General features: G+C 54.9%; 2 protein-coding genes across 2 annotated transcripts; one reads left to right on the top strand and one right to left on the bottom strand.

The window, feature by feature from the left end:
* Window positions 1–2,772: 2,772 nt before the first annotated feature.
* LOC142019889 (ras-related and estrogen-regulated growth inhibitor-like protein) lies at window positions 2,773–5,230 on the top strand. Its single transcript, XM_075007245.1, has 4 exons — window positions 2,773–2,911; window positions 3,050–3,103; window positions 3,622–3,698; window positions 4,805–5,230. The coding sequence occupies exons 1-4, from the start codon at window positions 2,773–2,775 to the stop codon at window positions 5,228–5,230; spliced, it is 696 nt and encodes a 231-aa protein (XP_074863346.1).
* A 3,032-nt stretch (window positions 5,231–8,262) lies between these two features.
* Window positions 8,263–21,919, bottom strand: PLIN1 (perilipin 1). Its single transcript, XM_075006578.1, has 7 exons — window positions 21,835–21,919; window positions 19,875–19,957; window positions 19,000–19,264; window positions 17,914–18,095; window positions 15,712–15,864; window positions 14,226–14,471; window positions 8,263–10,895 (listed from the first exon to the last, which is right to left on the bottom strand). The coding sequence occupies exons 3-7, from the start codon at window positions 19,247–19,249 to the stop codon at window positions 10,491–10,493; spliced, it is 1,236 nt and encodes a 411-aa protein (XP_074862679.1). The 5' UTR covers window positions 19,250–19,264; window positions 19,875–19,957; window positions 21,835–21,919; the 3' UTR covers window positions 8,263–10,490.
* Window positions 21,920–21,954: the final 35 nt, after the last annotated feature.

Genomic DNA, 21,954 nt, shown 5'->3' with positions numbered 1-21,954 from the left:
CCACCAACCTTTTCAACCCCCCACATTTTACCTCCCCCACTGTTAACATGTGCCTTGCCACCCCCCGGTCACTGCAATCAGAGCCCAACCCCCACCACCAGGGACATCAGCCTTCCCCCCACCTTGCAACCCTCCCTCAGTCATCCCTTCTCCTCCCCAACCCTGCCACTGCCCGTCGGGAATATCAGACCGTCTCTCTTTGCCATCCGCCAGCTCTACCACCCCCAACAACACTATGAGCCCCCTCCAGCCTTGGCACCCCTCCCCAATTAGGGTTCTTACCTCCCTAACCCTGTCCCTCCAACCAAGTCATCATCCCCTCACTACTCCTACCACTCAGCTACCAGAGTTATTACCCACCTAGTCCTGCCATTCTTTCCTCTGCATCATCAGCCCACATCAACCCCGCCATTCCCAGCAGTCGCTGACACTGGCCTGTTCCAGCCATATTTATCAGCTGCCCAGGCCAGCTACTCTCTTTCCCCATCGGTCCCTTTAGCCCCATGGTTAAACACTGGCTGATCTGGGGTAGGTGCTTTGGCTGTCAGGAGAGATGGGGAAGGTTCACATGGCAATGGCTTTGTGGCTCCGTGTAGGGAGGGCTTTTACTCCATGACCTCCTTGGAGATGGGGCATGCCAGGCTATGAAGGTGTGAAGGGAGGTGCTCAGGAGGTGGGGCAGCTGCGGGAGAGGGGTCAAGGCCTGTGGTGATGCCAACAGTGAAGGGCAGAGTTGTGAAGGTCTCTGAAGGGCTGGGGCAAGGTGCTTGGAGTTGGTGTGGTAGAGGGAGCAGGAGCCCGTGGAGGAACTTGGTGGCTTGGGCATGATGGTGAGAGTGCAGGCCAGGCAGGTAATCTTATCCTTGCCAACTGAGGAGGGGCAATGAGGACGAGATTTTTTTTAAAAAAGCCTCCTGGATGCCACCAAGGATCTGGGAGACCAACTCAGCTTGTACAAAGCCCCCCACTCAAAATAATGGTGCTGTCTCAACCAGTGTGAGAGGTCATGGGTGGGAGGAACAGGCTGAATAAATGCTGTGAAGAATTGTGTTAATTGAGGTCCTGTCACAAGTGAAAGGGTGGTGTTGGCTACATCAAAGAGTCATTGCATGTAATGGCATAAGAACAGACATATTGGGTCAGCCCAAAGGTCCTTCCCGCCCAGCAGCCTGTCTTCCAACAGTGGCCAAAGTGAGGTACCCCAGAAGGAATGAACAAAATAGGTAATCATCAAATGATCCATCCCCTGCCACTCATTCCCACCCATCCCGGCAAATAGCCATTGATGGACCTATCCTCCATGAATTATCTAGCTCTTTTTTTAACCCTGTTATAGTCTTGGTCTTCACAACATCCTCTAGCCAGGCATTCCACAGGTTGACTGTGCATGGCATGAAAAAGTACTACCCTTTGTTTGTTTTAAACCTGCTTCCTATTTATATTATTTGGTGACCCCTAGTTCCTGTGGTATGGAAAGAGTAAATGACTCTTCTTTGTTCATTTTCTCCCACACCAGCCATGATTTTATTGACTTGCTACTTATCCCTCCTAGTCATCTCTTTCCAAGATGTAAAGCACAATTAGCAGTCCCTGCTCTTGCAATGGGCTAGCTCTGGGAATGTTATAGTCAAGCATGAAGGAGGCGAGGAAATTGGGGACAGATTGGAATGGAGGGAGTTCTGCAGGTCAAGATCACAGTGGCTTAGCGGAAGTTATGTGGATAGCGGTGGTTGGGGAACATAGCTGCCTTTCTCATCAGAAGCTCCATAGTTTAGCCTATAAGAGTGAAGTGGGAAGAATGCAGCCCTGAGATGCCTGCTGAGTGAAAAGGTACCATGGAGGGACTGTCATTCCAAGCACCTAGTCATGGAAGGAGCTGGCTGCCTGCTGCATCAGTGTTTCTCAACCTTTTTTGTAATGTACCCCCTTTTCCCAAAAAATTATAAGTACCCCATACTTCTCTCATGTATCCCTAAGGGTACGCGTACCACCAGTTGAGCCACATGGTCCTAAGGTAAGCTGAGGTCTTGAAAACAAATTCCATTCAACCTTTCCAGATTGCTGTACCCTTTTCTGGAATCAGATTTGTTTTGCATACCACCAAGTTACAATTCACTTAAAAACGACTTACTTACAAAAGCATGCAGACGTATCACAGCAGACTACTACCAAAAACCTGCCGACTTTCTACCATCTTATTATCAAAGATACGAATTGGAAATAAATATTGTACTTGCACTTCACCATAAGGCATATGAAGCAATAGAAACAAGTCTTTGAATGATGTTTTAGATTGTACTTATTTTACTAGTGTTTTTAATGTAGTCTGTTGTACAGCTAGGCAAATATTTAGATGAGTTTAATCTACCTCCTGGAAGAACTTGGTGTACCCCCCCAAAGATACATGCATTCTGGCTGAGAAACACTGCACTACAAGACATGGTTTGGAGAAAAGCTGCTGAATTCAGCACTGTTTAGCCACCCCTCAGGAGCCTCCCAGCCCTCTGCTACTGCAGGGTCAGGTCTCGGGCTCTTTCGTTCAGAATGATTTCAGTGATATCAAAGTTGAAATATTTTTACTTTTGGGAATCTTACAATCTTACAATGGTTAGGTCTGCTAATCTTGGTGTATCACCCCCTGCAACTATTGGGAATGGTATGGCCCATGTAGATTACGCCTTTGGTTAGGGCTAGGGAAGGCATTCTACCTTTACCAGTGGAGAGGACTGGCAAATAGACAGACAGACTGACTCTGCTGAAAGAGAGTTACAAATGGTTCTTCGAATCCCTCTGCGTAGAAGTGCCAGCTTCACCCCAGACCACCAGCCCTTGATGGAGGCATCCAGTCCCACCACACTGAAAATGGAAGTGAATGTACTAGTTATGGGAGCAGACAGTGTGGGGAAATCAGGTGAGACCTTTAATCACCAGAGGAAAAGAATGGAAAACTTCTTAGCTGGGGATCCCTTAAGCTGGGTGGACCTCCCCCAAGGAAAGGGATATGACTGTGAGTTATAGCTTAGGGGTTTTTCTGTTCTCTTCTTTGTAGCCTTGACGGTGCGTTTCCTCACCAGGCGATTCATTGGGGAGTATGGAGACATGGGTGAGTGCAAGGTTGTGGGGCTTGTGCAGTAACTTCCCCTTCTTGTGGAATGTGAATTACTCAGTTTGGAAACATACTGATTTGTGTGACTGGGTCTATCTGTGGGATGTGACTGTTTCCTGAGCCACCTCTTTTCTTCTCCAGGGCTCTTGCCTGTTCCCTGCAGACTTAAGGGTTACATTTATTCATCTGAATCATTTTGTGCATTTAGAAGAGGTTCTTGTAGAGATGTGTGACCCATGGAGGGCAGCTGGTAGGGATATAGGTGCAAGTGCACTGACTGAAGGACAAGGCGGATGTCCCAGCAGACCCTCTGGCTGAATGCCTTCATGCTAGGTGTGGCTGGCACCTTGCACAAAACGCAAAAGCCATGGTCCTTGCCCCTGGAGTCTGATCTCCCACCTAGAGGCAGGATGTGTGCAGCAAGGAGGCAGTGGGAGGGAGGGTTGTCATCAGAGGAGACGGCTCTCTGGTTGTCTGTGATCTATACATGCAGTGATCTTTGTGCCTTTTGGCAGAATCCATCTACAGCCACAGCCTGGCAGTGGAGGGAAGAGAGATCCTTCTCCACTTATGGGATGTCTCCTGTTCACAGGTGAGGGGCCTCTGCTTCTGCTGTTGCACATTCTTGACCCCCACGTCCACCCCAGGAGTACTGTTCCCCTAGCTAAGATGACCCAATGGCAAACTATGGACTTGAAGCATCAGCTAGACTGTAATCCCTGCTTCACACCACGCCACGACTATGTTTGGGCCAACCAGCTGAAATGGGATCTCCCTGGGACTTCCAGCTGGAGGGTAAAGGCCCTGGGACAGGAAAGAGTATTCTCAAGCTAGCACCACTGCAGGACTTGCCACCCTGTTCCACTTGCTCCCCGTGGGAAAGAAAAGGGATGAAGCAAAAGCTGGCTCAGTGCTGGGCCTGACTGAATTACAACCCCCACCCCACCTGGTGCATGTGGCAAGGGAATGTGGAGTGAGGTCATAAGCTGCAAATGCCAACCTCATACCAACCACAGCAAGCATGGACAAAAGCCCTCCTTGTTCCACACGCTAGGAGGTGAGATCTGTAAACCTGACTCTTGTCTCCTCCCAAGTGCTCTGGCCTAGCCCTCGGGTACTCTGCCAGGTGTCACCCCTTCCCTTCCCTTCCCTTCCCCTCCAAGTTGTTGCTCTTCTCATTTCCCCCTCACCTTCCCTATCCCCTACTGTCCAATCGGGTGTTCCTCCCAGGGGAAGGATGTGACTGTCAACCTCCTTTCTTGCCCACCTTTCCAAAGACCAGGTGCTGCTAGACATCAGCCCGCACAGAGCCAGAACCCACCAGCTGTTCTGATGCTTTACACAGCAGGGCAGTTATTTGCTGCTAAGGGCAAGCACAGGCGCCTTGAACCAAACTTGTGAAGGGCCCAGCCATTCTTGGGAGTTGGAGGGTAGTTGAGTTTGGGTGTAAGTAGATTAGGTAACAAAAACTTTACCTTTGGGTTATGGGTGTCAGGCTACTTTATGGGCCATTGTCCTGGCCAAAACCAGGATCAGTGTCTCTTTCCTACAGGTGGTATTTCCAGGTCAGGGTTGATGTGACTGATAGGGTCACTACCCACACATTGTTCAAAGCAGGGGGTAGGGCGTCAGTTTCCATGCCAGGGACTCATTTCTCAAGCATCACCTCATCTTCCTACAACTTTTCTTCTCTCCCAGGACCAGGTGGATGAGAGTTCTGCCAAGGAAAAGCGAGTCCAGTGGGCAGATGGTTTTGTCCTGGTTTACAGCATCTGCGACCGTGCCAGCTTCAATGTGCTGCGCCCCAAAGTCCAGGTAATCAAGGCAGCCAAGGAGGCTCTAAGCCAGGACAAGGTGCCCATCGTCATCGTAGGCAACAAGCGGGACCTGCACCACCGACGGGTGGTCTCCAGTGAGGAGGGCCGGCTCCTGGCGCTGTCCATGGACTGTGAGTTCTACGAGGTCTCTGCAGCTGAGGCCTATCATGGGGCACTCATGGTTTTCCAGGGGCTGGCAGAGCGCATTTGCGAGGCCAAGCTGGCACTGAAGAAGGGCACTGGGCTCCGCAGCATTGTCAAAAGCATGTCGGCTGTGTTTGCTCGGAAGAGGACGGACTCGCTCTGAGCAGAGCCTGCATACTTCTCCATGTGCTGCCAGCTGGAAACACCAGAGGGTCCAGCCTCCTTCACTAGGCAAAGCCCTTCTGCTCCACTGACTGTGAAGAGGACTGCAAACTCTGAGAAGTCAAACTGATTCCCCAGTCTGGCACCTGTGCACCTCAGAAAAATGGCTGAGTCTCCCTCTGCTGTCATGTATACCAGTGCAAGCAGGGGCCTTTATAACTCAGACCATAAGAGTCCATACAATCCATCCCCAGGGGACTGGGCTTTTTTATACAGTTAGTAGAATGTTGTCCCATCTAGCTATAAATGCACCACCCCTGGGCTCCCAACCCTTCCCTTGAGGAGAAGGTTGCTCAGCCAAGTAGTCTGTATAGTATGTGTATTGTAATATCTTTCGGAAACTCAGGCTAGCACCGAGGGCCAGTTGTGCTGAGCTCGGTGCCTCTCTTACTTTGCTTAATAACTCCCTGCCTCTCCCTAATATTGGAAAACACCAGAGCATCTTTAGGCTGCTTCTCGGAGTTTCTCACCTCCCCCGCTTCCTTTGGTAGGGATCTGCCGTTTCCTCTCAGTACATATGCGTGGGAAGGACCAGCTGCCTCCTAGCTCTCCCTTCTAACCTGAGCTATCTCAGTGAGGATGGTAGGAGCAATGACTTGGGCATGAGACTGGTTGTAGCTGTTTTAAGTACTTCTTCTAGCTTCCATCCAAGCACCTCAGTACTGCTGTGAGGTCAGGCAGTGCTAGTAAATCTATTTCACAGAAGGGGAACTGAGGCACAGATACATTAAGTGATTTGCCCAAGGTTACTCATAGGCTGTTAGCTAAAAGAATTGAACCCTGATTTCCAGAGGCCCAAACTATCACCCTGAGCCATAGACCTTCCTTCCTTCCCCTTTGCAGTCAATGGGTAATGCACCTGGTAAAGCTCTATGATGTAGTTCTGGAGTGGCTAGAGGGAGCAGGCTCTACATACAGCATGTGATGACTTTGGCTGTCCCTTGGTGTGTCTCAGCCTTTTGGATGTCTGTATCTTCAGCTGACACCAATGCCCCGGGAATTCAGGAAGTGTTGTCAGTGTCTTCTTCTGTACCTTGACTCTGTGCAATCTTGACTAGTTACTGAGCTGTCACTCTGCCTGGAGTTGTCTTTGCCAACCAGCTCCTCCCCCAGTACTTTTGTTGAGGGCAGAAGTTGTTTGCACTATGTATTGGCCATGTGTGTCACACTGGAGACTTGGCAGGTTTCCAGGACTCCAGCCTGTAGCATGGAATCCAGTGTATGCTAATGCAGTCCCTGCTGGAGAGCCAGGGCTTGTCTGCCCCTAGATGGTCAGTGGGCAAGGCCTGGGAGCTGAAGGAAGGTTAGATTCTTAATTCTTTGCTGATTATGAAGCCAGGTTTCTGCTCCTCCTACCTCAGCCCTTCACCAGCACCAGGGCTGTAAAAGTTGAGCTAAATAAAATGGTGTGTCTGTAAACACAATTATTTCTACTGCAATAAACCCTCTGTGCAGAAGTTCCTGGCTTATCGCAGCTGTAGTTTTTTTTGTGCCAAGGAAGGGGGAACTCTGTGGAGGAGCTGGGTGAGGGTAACTGCCGTTTGGTCAAGTCTGCCCTGGAGTGTGACAGACCAAGGGCAGAAGTCTGGGCACTTACAGCAATTTGACTAAATCTCCCGCTTGCCATAGTCCCAGACTCTTCACTATTAATCTAGCACAAAGACAGCTCAAACTGTCCAGTTGCCTTTTGTGGACAGCCCAATTAATCGAGCTGGTTTGCTCGCTGTCCCCGAGTAGCTGGACAAACTGATCTTTTCTCCTCTGGCTATTGCGTGCTGTCCTTGGTTTGGATCAGAGCGATGCAGAACAGCATGCATACGATAATCTGTGTGGGGTTAGTGTTGGGATGGCATTGCAAGATAAGAGGAAGAGCTTGGCCCCTAAGACTGCACCCCCAAGCTTGTGCTGCTGCATTGCACTAACTTGCGGGAGTGCTGACCAAAGGCAGAGGTTGGCTCAGGCTGGTTTTTGCAGCCTTGTAAGATAAATTGGCCTCTTCCTATGTCCACATTTACAGAATAACCAAACCTCTTGGCCCATTGCCCCTCTGAGGCCTAGCACAGCCCAGAGCACCTGGCAGCGAAGGCTCTAGAAGCTGTAGAAGCAGTTACTGCCTGAGCCTTTCTCCAGACAGAGCAGTGAAGAAATATTCCAGCAGCTGTGCTGTGTGACCATGGAGCACAGGCTTTGGGCAGACAAGGCTGGAATCTCCTGTCCCCAATATACAGCAGCAAGAGCTACAGTGGGAGCATGTTTCCCTGCCTAAGGCTGCCAGGTGACCACAACAGCTCCAAGCAGCAAGTAAAGGACAAACCAACTACATGTGGCACTGCCCCCTTGTTCTGGGTCTCAGTAGGTTAGTTAGGGGAAGCCTCAACCCTCTTGAGAAGTCGCCCTTCATAAAGACAGAGAGCTGGAAGGAAGGAGCATCTCCATTTCGGCCTGTTCCTCTCCTCTCCTGGGCTGGGGAGAGCCTTGAGGGGTGGCTGACAGGCAATCCATCTGACAAATGAAAGGGTCCAGCCTCCAGCCCACTGCCAGGTTCTGCCCCCACTCCCCCTCCACAACAAACCCTTCCTCTTTTCCTAAGGCTGGGAAGTGCAGGACCCTCGCCAGCCAGGCATAAGGCTGGAGGAAGGTAGGGCCAAGTCAACAGGAAGAACTGGCATGGACCATAGTCACAGGACTGCTGAACACGCAGACCAGCCTGAAAGGCCCAAATGATGCCTGCTGGGCCAGTACAATATACAGCACCACCCAGCTGTCTACGGGCTCGTGGCGAGACCAGCTCCATAGCAGCTCTGCCGTGACTTACGTCAGGCTCTTCGGGCTGCAGCCACCTGTCTGCGGTTGTGTTGTTGGGACCAGGCCTTTGGACCTGTACCGCTTCCCCACCTCCCCACCCCAGGTACAGGACCCAAGATAGCTGCAGTTTGATCGTTTCGCTGGCACCGAGGAAACAAGCACACAGTGCGCTAGACAAGTGGGGAACGTTTAATACTGAAGTACATAGAAGAGCCAGTTGCTCTGCCTGAGAGATGGGGAAACACACAGCTGGGAGGGGGATGCAGCTCACCCTCTTGTAGGGAACCTTCTGGATACTGAGCGGCTCCTACAGGACAGAAAGAACAGGGCTCCAAGAGCTCCTCTGTGCCACACGCTGCTTAGCACATGCCTTGTTACTGACTCCACAAAGCCCTACGCCTCCTGCGGGGAGGGGCAGGGAGATGGCTGAGCTCTGGGCAGCTCTCACTGTGGTTGCCAACCTTTACCTCGCACACAACTAACACTCTAGCCCCACCCCTCCTGAAACCCTGCCCCTTCCCCACCCCCGCTCACCACCTTCCCTCTGCCTCGGTGGCTTGCTCCCCCCAACCCCCACTCACCTTCACTGGACTGAGGCAGGGGGGTTGGGATGTGGAAGGAGAGGGGGTTCTGGCTACACTCCAGAGCCTGCACCCCACAACCAGGAATGAGGGGTCCAGGATAAAGGAGGTGGTACCAGGCTAGGGCTGACTTGGGATTCAGAAAGTGGGAGGAGGCTGTGGATTGAGGCAGGGGATTGGGGTGAGGGCTCTGCGGTGGAGCTGGGGTTGTGGGGTTTAGGATGTGGGAGAGGCCTCTGACTGGGGGGTTTGCAGCTCTGGGTTGGGGCAGAGGCTTAGCCCAGGTGACTCCCCGTCAGCAGCGCAGTGAAACTGAGGCAGGCTCCCTGCCTGTCCCGGCTCCCCTGCTGTGCCCCAGAAGTGGGGGTGGTTGCCCTCAGGAACCATCTTCCAGCTCCCGTTGTCCAGAGTGCAAAGCTGGTGCTCAGGGCAAGGGCAGCACGCGGAGCCAGACCTATCTACTTCCAGGGTGCAGCACAAGCCAGGGCGGTGGGGACTAGCCTGCCCTAGTCCTGTGCCACCTACGCCGGGACTTTTAATGCAGCGCTGAGCACAGCTGCCACACTCCCTCTTTGACCAATGTTCTGGTTGAAAACCGGACACCTGGCTCCCACCCACCTCTGGATTCTGCCTCCCCCCAGCAGGGACTTCTGCGGCTGAGTCTCACGTGACTTTGCAGAGGAAGACAAGGCCAGAAGCAGGGGCGGCCTGCCCAGGGAAGAATAGGAAGCTATGTTCCCCTCTCAGATATTTATAAAGCTGCTGTCTGCTGGCCCTGGAAGAAGATGGACTGTTCTGCAGCAGAACCCTGCTCCTCCAGCCTCCAGCCCAAAGACAGGGCTCCACCTCAGCTGCTGCCCACCCAGGGTATGTCCCTGAAAAGCCCTACTGAGCAAGGGCCAGCCATAGGCAACATGGCCTCCCAGCTCCCACCCTTCGCTACATTCTCCTCCCTTCTTCTCCTCGCTGCTCCCTTTCCACTTCCTTATGTCTGAGGCTGCGTCTCAGTTCATTTCATCTTCCCTTCACTTTCCTGCTTCCGGTCCTCACATTGCCACTCAGGAAACTGCCTCACTGTGTCGCTGCCATTCAGCCCATCACAGATCTAAGGAGGTCAGAAATTGCCCCCATCTGCCCCACATAATGGCTGCTTAACAGACGTGCCTCACAAGGCAATGTGGAGGATAAAAGCAACACACACAACAAGCCATCCATCTACAAGGACCCATGAACCCGGGGAAGAAAGGCCATCTTTGCTAAGGATTCAGCATTTTCTCCCATCACCTGAGGGCTGAGAAAGCTCCCAGAAAAATGCAAAAGCCCAGTGGTTTGTCCAGTAAACCCAGGCCAGTCCGGACATTCCTGAGCCTACTGCTGTAAAGTACCAGCTGGACTAGAGATTTGGGGCTCTCTCCGACCTCTCTTCAGAAAGCAGCCAACAGGGCACAAGCCCGTGTCTCCGTGGGGTCACGTTGGAAGGACAGACAGTGACACAAACTGCAGCCCTGCCCTCGTTCTATCCCCATGGCAGGCCTCCCACTCCCCCAGTAAGCAGGGCTTTCAGTCAGTCTCCGTCTCGGTGCCACACACACAGACAGGTCTGAATGCACCCCCACAGGTGATGGCACGTCCCCATCCCTGCCCTCTCTTACCCGTGTCTGTGGGAGGCTGTGCAGAGGGAGCAGTGCTTTGAGATTAACTCCTTAGGTTCCTAACACAAACAACGACTTGATGCTTGACAAGGTGCTAAGCGTAGCAGGCGCAGGCTGGCGCGTACGGAGCAGGCAGCAAGTGAGTGCCCTCCCCCACCCCTGCTCAGTCCTTCTTGAAGGCCGTGGTGTAGAGATTGCTATAGTGAGCCCTGGCGTACACAGGCTCTGGGCTGTAGCGGTATGAATTTTTGTTCACCCTCCTGCTGCTGGGCACCTCCCTGTAGGGGGAGAAGGCAGATTTGTGGGACACGGGGTAGTCAGGCTCTGAGGCTGGGCCCCGCTGTGGAGCCTGGCGCTGGAAGGAGCCAGGCTGCGAGAAGTAAGGATCCTCCAAGCCCAGAAAGGACAGCGGGTGGTGGCCTCGGCTGGCTCGCCAATCTCCTCGCAGCTGGGACGTCTCCAGGGACGGGGAGACCGTAGGCCTGGAGTCCTTCTGGCTTCGGTATGGCCCAGGAGGCGGCTCATTCTCACACGCTGTCTCCTCTTTCTTTGCCACCAGCCTGGGGAACTGAACAGTGAGAGCACGTGTTAACACCTGGCTGGCCTAGGCTGAGCAGATGCACTGCCAGCTGGCTACTGCCTCCACAGCCCCAGCAATGCCCTGTCCTTCAGCCAATGGCTCCCAGAGGGACATCCAAGTACTGAGGAAACTGCACTTAGATCCTGTCTGCTCTTGAACACAACCAAAGGGGTCCCAGATACATATCAAAAGAGTTGGGGTTTGGCCCTGGGTCTGGCCAGAATCCATGGCTGTAATGCCCCTGCCTCAGAGGTAGCTACATTTCACTGGCACACCACACGGAGGAAGGTGCTATGGAAATAAAGAGCGGAAGGGCATGTCTGGTCCTCCATCCCCATTGGCTTTGGCTGAACCACCTCCTCCTGTTCAGCACCCAAGAGTTGGGGAGGGGAACGACCCCAGAGCCCTGAACCAGACCTGCTCTGCAAGGCCCAGCCTTCCCATCCTCTCATAGATGCAGTATGACAGGGCTGCATGAGCCCCAGCTCAAAGAGGCAAACATGTGAACCGTGCTGCCCGGAGGGAATGAATCCCTTTAGCTAAATCCCTGTGTGCTGGGCTGGGATGAGGCGACTTCGTTGCAGCTCTTACACACTGAAAAGTTCAACTCAGCCCGGCGCAACTAAAAGGTCTGGGAGGGGCCTGGGGAGCTGGCGCAGTGGCCCTGGGGGGTAAGGAATGCCAAGACTGCAAAGCATGGCCCCCACAGACACGCTCCCTGGCCTTCAGCATCCTCCCTGCTTCCCCTGCAGGAGACAGGGCAGCAGGAGCAGCCACACCAAACTCATTCTCTGCTCAGTGGGGGACTCTGCAGGGTTACCCCCCCACACGCACATTCCTGCTTCAGCTTGCAGCCAAACCATCCTCCCAGTCCCCTCCCTACAAGTGACTGTTCCCAGCCAAGGAGGCCACTCTGCTTCTTCTGGGGCCAAAGGGAGAGCGGCACGCTGGACAAAGAACCTGGTCAGCCCTCAGAACCAGCTCAGTCTGGAGCTACTGCTGGGCCCAGACCTGCCCTCAGGCTCTGCTCAGGCTCCAAAGGGCCTGCAGCTGCTGCACCTCAGTCCCTCAGCTCTGGGGGACTCTTCCCTCCTCACACTCCAGGGAACCAGCCCTGCTCAGTTGCCAGGGGAGAGGCTGCTGCTAGAAGCTGGGACATGCAGTGATCAGCTGCTGGGGACTTTTGGCCGCTTATGGAGCAGAGCTAGATTCTCTGAGCACTTGATTCTGACTTGTCTTTCCAGCTGGGTAGGTCCCAGACTCTGAGGCATTAAGTTGTCTCTCATTGCCTGGATGAAGGACGTATTAGGTCAGGTCAGCTGCTTCTGGGGTTCCATTATAAGGCTCCTTCAAAGGCCCCCTGGACACAGTGTGGAGACTCTAGGCCCATGTGCTCAAAGACAGAGGACTAAGCCTGTCTGGGGATGAGGAGATACCCAAGTAAATTCTCCCAAAGACAGGGCCAAGCTGGCCTAGACCCAGTCCTACTCCACCCCCAGTCAGGATATGATCTGTTTGTAACGAGCGGGGAACAAGGCTGCTGCCTGGATTCCCCACGGGGGTCTGGCCTAGGTACTAGACTGAGCCCCACAAACAATTGGGGGACTGGTTCAATGCAGGAGCCGGTCCCCTTTGCCATCTTGGCTTCTCTGCCCTGCCAAGCTACTGTACAGAAGGATATGAGGCTGCTGGGTTGTGACCGGTCCCAGGACAGCAAGTGCTGCCCCCATGGGACCATGGACCTGGAGCCAGGTACCTCAGTAAGACAAAAGAGCTGGGCTGAGATGCCTGGGTTTCCAAGCTCACAAGGCCCTGAGGCTTTTCCTGACTACTGAATTAGCCCCAGAAGTTCTGGCTGGTTTCCCAGCAGCTACTGGGCCAGAAGGAGGGAGGGAATCCTGTCAAACACACCTCCCCACACCACCAGTCTCCAGAAGTGGCTTCTTCCTGGAGCTCTCTCCCTGCTAGGCCCCAGCTCCCTTCACTCTGCAGAAAGAGCACTAGCGGGAGGAGACGGCAGAGTGTCCTCTGCCTTCAGGTAAGGGCCTCTCCCAAGATTTTCATCCCTCCCCTCTTTTGGGGCAGTGGCACTTTTAGTTGGTATAGTGCACACTGGAGAACAATGGGATCCCAGGCCCCACTGGGGTGCAATGCGTTCTGGGGGACCTTGTCCAGGGACCATTACTGACAGTCACAAACATGGACCAGTAAAGAGTAGGTGCCGGACACCACCCCTCCCAGTGGAGCTCGGCACTGGGAGCTGTTTGGGTCTTTATTCACCAACAAGCTGGTCTGACAATGCTGCCCTCTCCTCAATGGGCCCCTTCCTCTCCCTCAGCCACTCTCTCTCTTCTGTCCCTCGGAGCCCTGCTTCCTGGAGGCTACTTAGACCTTACCCCCCACCACGGAGCTCAGGCTCTGGGCCCCTTCTGCCCCACAAAGAGGAAAAGCCTGCAGCCCAAGCCAAAGGTTGAGAACTCAACTCCAGGCAGGTCCCCAGGGGGCAGGCAGTGGTGCTCAGTGCATTCAAGGGGCAGCCTGTAGCTCCATGGACACATGACAAATGGGCTGAGAACCTGGGTGAGAGGGGGAAGGAGGGAGGAGAGGGAGGAATCAGCTGGAGGGGAGGTGGGTCATGTCCTGAACTTTCACATCCCCAGGAATTTCTGGCAACAGACCCTGCGTGTCTCAGCTGGGATTTCCTAGGACAGTCCATGTGAGCAGCACTGCTGGGGCCTGGCTGCATCAGCCTGTCCGGTGAGCAGACGGACAGAGCGCACACGCAGTACGCTGCTTTGGGGCCAGCCGATCTGAGAAGCCATGATAGCTAGGGGGTGTGACTCAGCACATGGCTGTGCACTTCACACCTGACTTGCAGCAGACCCTGCTTTCGGGCTGCAGACTTTGGCTTCATAGGGGAAAGAAGGCAAAGCACCAGAGTAGCAGGGGGCTGCAAGTCAGAACTGATGGGCACTGGCCCAGCTGGGTGTGAAGCAGCCAAGGCGGGTGCATCAAGTGCTCTCCAAAGGCAAAAGTCTACCACTTCCCAAGCTCTGGCATGGCCCCTGGCCTCTGGCCTGCTCCATTCTGAGCTGAAGGAGACAGCTCTCACGTGGCCCAAAGGAGCCCCAGGCTGGCACTGTCACGCTTCATGACTCAGCCCCTTTGGAGGGGCTCCAGCCAAGGTGGGGGAAGGTAGAGGCACTGGGCTTGAACGGGGAGATGCTGACCAAGAGTGCCCTGCCCACACACAGCCAGGACTGCCCTGTTTCTCTCGCAGTGCAGGAGGGGAGCTCCCAGTGGCAGGGATCTACTCACCGGCATGTAGCGGGACAGGCTCTCCACCGTGCTCCTGGTAATGCTGCGTAGGGCACCCCCCAGCGTGCCCACCTTCTCTCTGGCTGTGGAAGCTGCCTTGCGGGGGGTGAGCTGGAGCAGCTCCCCAGCTGTCCCCCAGACAGCAGCAGGCACCCTCTTCACATTGGAGATGGTGGAGAGATAGGCAGTTTGCAGGTTCTGCGCCATGCTGCCCACCAGGTTTGGAGTTGTGGCACCCTCAGCTCTCTGAAACACACCCAGGCGCTCTGGTAAGAGCCAGGCACGGCCCATGCTGGGGGTCTGCCGGCTCCAGGCACCAGCTCTGCCCTGAAGCCCTTTCCTTCCCTTTGAATAACCCAGCTGCTCAAAGACTGCACACTCCCATTGGCCTTGGGCTGAGCTGCTCACACTGGGGCTTTCTCCTGTCCTCCCTCACCCAACCCCCCAGGTCTGCAGGGACAAGCCAAGCCAGCCTCTCCTCCCTCACTTCAAGGCTGTATTTCCTGTGGAAGTTTGCCCAACACCCCCAGTTGTGCTGAGTGCGGAGGGCAAAGGTGCAGGGCTCCCACTTCCTTGTCTCAGCAGACCTCCTACGACAGGAAAGTTTCCACTCAGCCATCTCCAGCGCTTGATCTCTAGGCCAGGCTCTCCATCCTGGTCTGGCAGCAGAGCGTAGCTGGGAAGCCAGTGGAGCTAACTTTCCAAGGACTCCCCAACAGATGTGAACCCAGCCTTAGATTTCAGAGCTTCATCAGCGGCCCTGAGCCACTACCTCTGTGCCCCATGTAAGAGGCACTCTTGGGCAAAGGGGACTGTAGGAGGCCCTGGTTGCATTTGCTGCCCCTAGGCCTGTGGACCTCCCTTATTCCCTATCCCTCACTGCAACAAACACAGGTCAGGAAGGCCTCTCTATTGGACAGGACTGGAGGCTGCCTACTCCTTTTTCAAGGGATGGGGGAAGGGAGTGAGCCTCCACCAAGTGAGGGAGGCTGACACTTCCTGCCCCTCTGCCAGGGCTTCCAAACCCTCGGCTTGCAACAGCCACCTCCACATCTCCCCGGGGAGGGCACAAGCAGAGGCGCTTCCCTGGATGGCACATGGGGCCAGGAGCTGCCCAAAGTGACTGAGCCGCCTTCTTGGGAATAAAGACCGAGTGGCAGGGGGAGCACAGCCCATAGGCACACAGTGGCTTTTACACAGGTCTGTTTCCCTTACTGCAGCAGTGTTGTCTAGGGGTTATCGCAGGGGCCTGGGAGCCAGGATTCCTGGATTCCGGATCCAGCTCTTCTACCAATTCCCTCTACAGCCTTGGGAGACTCATGCCCTCCCTTCCCGCACCTCTGCTACCCCTCTGTACCTGATCCCTGACTGCGCCAAGGGCCATGACTGCAGTCTTTGCCACAGGACGGAGCCTGCATGGGCTTTGCAAAGGTTCCCCGCCAGCCCATTGTAACAGGTGTGCTTCCTGCACCACCCCTCTTCGTACCTCACTTGCTTGGGTTTCTCCTTTCTTCAGTTCCTCCTCTTGCTCCTGTTCTGGCTCCTTACTCGGCCCCTGGCTCAGCCAGCCAGCTGCTGCATTCTGCACACCGCACAGGACCTGCTGGGCCTTGGCTGTGCTCTGCCTGGCCATGGTGCCCTACAGCGAGACAGAGCACAGAACGCCTCCTCACATGTGGGGCTTCACCAGGGCCACCACAGAGGAGGGCACCTGCTGCACTGAGGTTGCACTCAGCATTTCATGGCTGTATCCCTTGTGCTTCCCACTGGCTCTGGACTCCAGGCCTTGCTGCAGCCCACCATAGCCAGCCCAAGGCTGTACGTTCAGAGGTTACTGTCCCTTGCCAGGACTCCCGATTCCCCGTGTCAAGAGAGGGGAAGCTGCGCTAACACACAAGCTAATATGAGGCCTGGCCATGCGAGAGCCTCACTGTGCTACACACTGGGCTAGCCACCTCCAACCCATGCCTCTTAGCTGCACGTGGGGCACAGTGCTGTTAAGTCAGTGCTGATGGAGTTGCGAGGCTAGGCTTGTGGATGCTTTGGTCCTACAGCGAGGAGATGGATGCTAAAGGAAAGCCTAGCAATAAAGGTTACAACACCATTTCCTTTGTCAGCCTCCTGTCCCTGCCTTGCAAGAGAGAGCCGAGGGACACACTGGGAACATTCACCCACCACTGACTTGCTGCCTTGTCTGTGTGCAAAGGAACCAGCTGTTTAACTGATCCATAACAAAGCTGCACAACAGGTTAGGACAGAAAGTAAAGGCAAATTCCAGAGCCACTAAAAACCATGGGGTGGATTTGGTGAGTCGAGAGGTAACTGCCCTAGATGGAATTTGGCCAGAAGACAGAGGGCAAACCCCAGACTTATTCCAAAAGCAACTTGAGCTCTTTAATCTTCAAGTGGCTCAGACACTGGCGTTCCAGTTCTCCCCACAACACTGCTCCCTGCAGCACAGCTCCCCTCACATCATGCTGGGTGCTGTGGTCAAGACGGTCCACTACCGAGTCACTCGGACCCCACCCCTTGCAGTAGCTCCATGTATCCCCACCCAAACCACGCTAGCCTTGCGTAGCTTGTGAGCTCTAACTGGAACGGCTGGTTCTTAGAAACCATCCTGGGTCGGGGCCTGGACTGGATGTCCACAGCTCAGAGGACACAGAGACATACATGCGAAGAAACCCCAGTGGTGGCAGGGGCTCTGGGCTTCTGGTGGGGGTTGGAGCAGTGTGAGAGGAGCAGAGTAGAAAGATGGTGGGGAGGAGAGGGACTTTTTACTCCTGATTTTATCTGTGCTTCCACTGGGGCCCTTTGCTTGGGGAGGATGTTATGTCAAGGCCATTAATTAGCATTCTAAATATAGCGCCAGCCAAGAATAACCCAGACCACTAGCTTGGTAGGGGCCTTGTGTGCACTGATGCCATGGAGATTACAAGGCTCCAGGCCCCCACTGGAGTTCAGGACCCTTCCTGCCTTGGAGACAGTCTAAGCAGCTAGCAGCAAAGCACGAGCCACTGAGCTGCTTGGCTTTCATCATGGAGCAAGTGAGAAGAAATACATTCCTAGCAGCAATGCTCAGAACCCTGCTCTCTGCCATTGGCCGAGCTCCTAGACAGGGACACAGTGAATGGGCCGCAGCAGTTAGAAGAGGCTGTCGGGCGGCAGGACGCCTGGGTTCTGTTCCTGACATGAACTTGCTGTGACTCTTCTCCACTTGGGCAACTGGGCCTCAGTTTCTCCACAGTGAACCGAGGACAAAACCCTACCAGGCCTGACAGGCTTAACTGGTTAGTGTGCAACCAGCGCTCAAAGAGCCTCGGAGACAGACAGGTGCGACGACGAGAAAGGGTACAGGAGGGCATATAGTATAATTTACTAAATATACTTACTTCTCTGTCTCAGCTCTACCATCCTGCAGTAGACTAGGAGATACAGATGGTGCAATACCAGCTCTGACAAAACAGTACGGAGAGCACAAGGCACTGATTTTGTCTAGGTCCTCCACCACACATTGGCTGTCATTTATGTGGCTTGGGATGGAGGACGAGCTGGACTGTTGAAAGATCCATGGGGACATCAGCCCCATTCTATGGCAGTTCACCACTGGCACTAAGCTGCTGCAAGGGTCCCCAGAAGACATGGCAACAGGGTCCCCTAGCTGTGCTGTGCATGGTGGGGCACTCACCAAGCCTGGGATCCACGTGGCCAGCCTCTCTGCTCTGGCTCTGGCGCGCTGGATGGTTCTGGCTGCCTGCTGATAGGTGCGGTGGGAGATGGTGCCAACCAAAGTCCTGATCCTGGGGAAGGTGCCAGGCTGTGGCTGAGAGGGTGTCACCTCAGATCCGTGCACCCTTGTGGGCTGCGGAGCTAAGGGCAGATCAAACTGGTAATGGGCATGAAACCAGCATCGGGAGAGATGGGAACAGCACAAGCAGCCTGGGATTCACCTGACCAGCTCTGCACCCTCTTTCCAAGGGAGATCTCTAGGGACAGAACCCCCCCAGCAGTCCGCTCAGCCCCAACCACCCAACAGAAAGCAGCTCCTTGCTGAGGAGTCATCAGCCTTCTGGTCCCTTCTTTCCACCCAGCCGCAGGAGGCATCTGACCAGAGCGACAGCACCACCTTGTGGCTCCCTGAACACTAGTTGGTTGAAGAAGGCAGCTAGTACCTGCGTTCGAAGGGCCCATCACATGGGGTCCCTCGCAAAGACCATTTACTGTGTCCTAGAGCATACAGAAAAACAGTAGCCTGACAAGTGCGAAGGGCATTCGCAGGGCCACCCCTCCAACACCGCTGTTACTCAGGACACTGCCAAGGGATCTCCCAAGTGAGCTGAAGGAGAGGAGGCTCCACCCTACCCCATGCACAGACATCCTCACACTCTTCCCATGGAGCTATCAGCCAGGTGCATAGGGAAGAGAGCACAAAAAGGGACATTGTCCCTTAGCCAGGACCAGCTGTAGCTCAGGCGGGGGCTGGAAAAGCTGCCAGTGCACCTCCGCTCTGAATGGCAGCAAACTCTGCTAACTTGGTGCTGGAGCCCTCAGGCAGAACTCCCGCCCCACACAAGCACTGCCCCAGTCCTGCACGTCTCCCGAGCAGAGGCTGGCAAACCCACTGAACTGGACAATCTTCACTGTGCTGTGACCCATGCAAAGGCCGCCCAAGCCATGTTCGTGTGACTCAGACTGAGGTCAGGTCTCCCCAAAGCAGCCAGTGCCCCCTCCCATGCCTGGTACTAGCCACTGATTACTGAGGACACAAGGTTACCTGGTTCATGCTCCTCTTCTGGCAGGAGAAACTCCACCAGCTTCTCCAGCTGTCCCAGGGCTCTGTCTACCCCAGCAGCTGCCATCTGGCTAACCCGGCTGCTTCGGGCATATTCGGCTGTGCTTGTTGCCGTGCTCGTGGTCAGCTCATAGCCTTCAGCGGTCAGCCCTAAAACCTTATCCAAGGTGTCAGCTATGGAGCTGCCAATGATGCCCTTGGCACGTTGAATGGTGGTGGAGATGGAGTCCATCAGTCCAGCTGCAACCTGCAGGAGGAGAGATGGAGCAGAGTCCCGCAACATGCTCCAAGTCACCCAGCTCTCACACGAGGAAGATATAGTGACCAATGGAAACCAAAGCACAGCTGCACGTGGAGATGTCTCGGGGCAGCCCCATGGAGGAGCATCAGTGACTCGATGGTCTGGGCTGAAGGAAGCTGACGGGGATGAGAGACAGGGAGCAGCATGTTCTCAGGTGCAGCTCAGCAGGTATGCCATGGCTCCACTGGTCTGCATGTCTTTAGGGATGACCTAGGCCTCACATATGCTCACCCTTAGCTGTGAATGACTCTGGTGGCCTCAAGAAGACAAGAGGCTCCAAGCACATTGCCCTAGTAGCCTCAGAAGAGCCCATCGCCATTCAGTTCTCACCCACACGGAATCAGAGAATGAAGGCAACCCCTGCTGTGCCACAAAAACAGAGTCCTCCCCTGGGGGATATGCAAGGTGGGCAATGCCCAGGCAGCAATGGCTGGATGCACAGTGGCACGGGCAGTGCCCAGCAGTGGCTGGGTCCCATAGAAGGTGAGTAATGCCCCAGAACAGATGGGTCCCACGGGCTGATGGGGAAGAGAGGGAGGCTGGGTCCATTACTCACTTTCTCCACTGGGTATTGAAGTGCAGGGATCTTCTGCTCCAGGTGATCCAAGCCTTTACAGGCCAGGAAGTTGGCAGCTGTGACTGAATCAGACAAAGCCTGGGTATTAGCATGGTGGAAAGGGGCTCTGCGCTGCGTGAAGGGGGCGGATGATGCAGCAGGAGGTGCCATCTTCCGAGTCGGTACAGATCCTGATACCCCAGCACAGCCAGCCAGCTCTGCACTGTAGGGGAGGGTGCAGGTGACATAGGAGAGGGCACCTTGGCTCTGAGTCAGTACTAAACACACTGCTCTAGAGTTCCCTAACTTTAGCAACCCAAGGACGTCCATTTAGAGTTTTCATGGACCTCCAAGCCAGCTTCTGATTTTCCCCAGGGGTGATCAACCCCTGCTCAGCCCCAGGCCCTGGCCCTACCCTGCCCCAGCTCTTCCTGCCCCTCCTCATTCTGCCCCCTCCTCCAAGCACAACCCAACCCTGCTCCTGCCCGCCACTGAACAGCTGTTCTAGGGCATGCAGGAGGCACTGGGAAGGAGGGGGAGGAGTTGATCAGCGGGGCCAGAGGCCCCAGACAAGACTCTCAAACCCCGGTGCACCCTTTGGAGCCCAGCTTGAGAACGGCTGCCCTAGAGCAGTGCTGAGTCTGGGAGCTGGGGAAGGGGCGAGGTGCAATGCTTCAGAGGAAGATGTAGGTGCAAAGGCTCCTCTGCTCTGACAGGCTCCAGGAGCCCCATCTGTTTGTAAATAGTAGAACTCATGCTTACAGATTCATCCCTCCCTCTCGCCCCTTTCCCTGGTTACGGAGGGTCTGGCCAACTGCATTACCACCCTCCTGCTCCACACCTCACCTACCGTGTCCTGGGAAAGCACAGGACACAATGGGTCAGGGGACAATCAAAGAGGTACGACCAGGTCCACAACAGACTGTTTCATGAGATTGAGCACTGGCAGGGCATTGGGAAAGACACTTAGCAGAGTAGCTGAGTTCTTGCTGCAGGCGGGGTCCCTCTGGGGCTCTGCTGCTCCCTGACCTTAGCTTCTGCAGGCTGCAGCCAGGCAGGGAGTTAGCATTGGGAAAGAGCTGGGAAGGAGCCAGCTGGATGGTGCACTCAAGCCTTGTGCTGAGCTGCTGACTTTGCACCTTCTTCTCCTCCCCTGCAGACCGTGCCCTTCCCCACCATGGGATGGACCCAGGAAGGGGAGCTGTAGACCTAGGTTTCACCCTTCACTGATTTCCCCCCAGTTTGCATCTGGGGAGTTGCGAAGGAGCTTTTCTCTGTGTATGTGTGGCAGTGAGGAGGGCCAGGGGGAGGCTGGGCTAGACAAGTGGCCAGGACCAATTGGCAGGGTTAGCAAGGAAATCCACAGCTGCCAGGCCCAGATACTCTGCTCTGAGGGCCAGGGTGGAGCCCCAAGTTTCAAATATGTCCTAGACAGAGGAGGGTCTCTGCATCTGTCACTGTGCTATAGGCACAGGTCTCCAGTGGCTTAAACCAGCTCAGCAAAGCTTGAAGTCCAACTGCCTCCCTAAGCACATGTGGGGAATCTTTAGCTCAGACTCTGCACTGTTCATCCTCCTCTCACCCAGCAGAGGGAGCACTGACAGTCACATACACAGCCTGAGGGAGGACAGTTAAGAAACCTGACCTGAAGCAAGTGGGTGGCAGGGCCAGGCAGAGAACAAGGCGTCCCCCACGCTGTGCTTTGGCAGCTAGCCAGAATCTCTCCCCCACAGCCTTCTTTCCACAGGCAAGGGGTTTCTCTGGGCTGCTCCCCTGTGCTGACAGTCCCTAGTTCCCACTTGCTCCTCGTACCTCCCACCCCCACAGCTAGGAAGAATCCAGACTCACACTGCGGCTCCAGTCTCCGCACCACAGGCTCCATGCTCCATACGGCCAGCGAGCTGGCCCCCTTAATTCCTCTCTCATAGGCCTCACACACCGATGCCACGAGTGGGTGTACCTCTTTGGTGCTGGTGTACGTCCTCTGAAGGCTTTCACAGGTTGCATTCACCACTGGCAGCTGCAAGACCCTCTGCAGCACATTTTCCTGTGCACAGTCGGAAGGGGACAAGTTAGGGGG

The sequence above is a fragment of the Carettochelys insculpta genome, chromosome 12 (assembly GCF_033958435.1).
Source record: "Carettochelys insculpta isolate YL-2023 chromosome 12, ASM3395843v1, whole genome shotgun sequence".
Taxonomy (NCBI): domain Eukaryota; kingdom Metazoa; phylum Chordata; order Testudines; family Carettochelyidae; genus Carettochelys; species Carettochelys insculpta.
The sequence above is the reverse complement of the archived record's forward strand: the minus strand, read 5'-3'. Positions and strand labels throughout refer to the sequence as shown.

Excerpts from the sequence above, each read along its gene's own strand:
- PLIN1 (XM_075006578.1), bottom strand. The coding sequence starts at position 19,249 with ATGGACTCCATCTCCACCACCATTCAACGTGCCAAGGGCATCATTGGC. Across the intron at positions 18,096-18,999 it reads AGAAGAGGAGCATGAACCAG|CTCCGCAGCCCACAAGGGTG; the intron begins GTAACCTTGTGT and ends ATCTGCCCTTAG. Across the intron at positions 15,865-17,913 it reads CCACGTGGATCCCAGGCTTG|GGCACCATGGCCAGGCAGAG; the intron begins GTGAGTGCCCCA and ends GTCTCGCTGTAG.
- LOC142019889 (XM_075007245.1), top strand. The coding sequence starts at position 2,773 with ATGGTTCTTCGAATCCCTCTGCGTAGAAGTGCCAGCTTCACCCCAGAC. Across the intron at positions 2,912-3,049 it reads AGACAGTGTGGGGAAATCAG|CCTTGACGGTGCGTTTCCTC; the intron begins GTGAGACCTTTA and ends TCTTCTTTGTAG. Across the intron at positions 3,104-3,621 it reads TGGGGAGTATGGAGACATGG|AATCCATCTACAGCCACAGC; the intron begins GTGAGTGCAAGG and ends GCCTTTTGGCAG.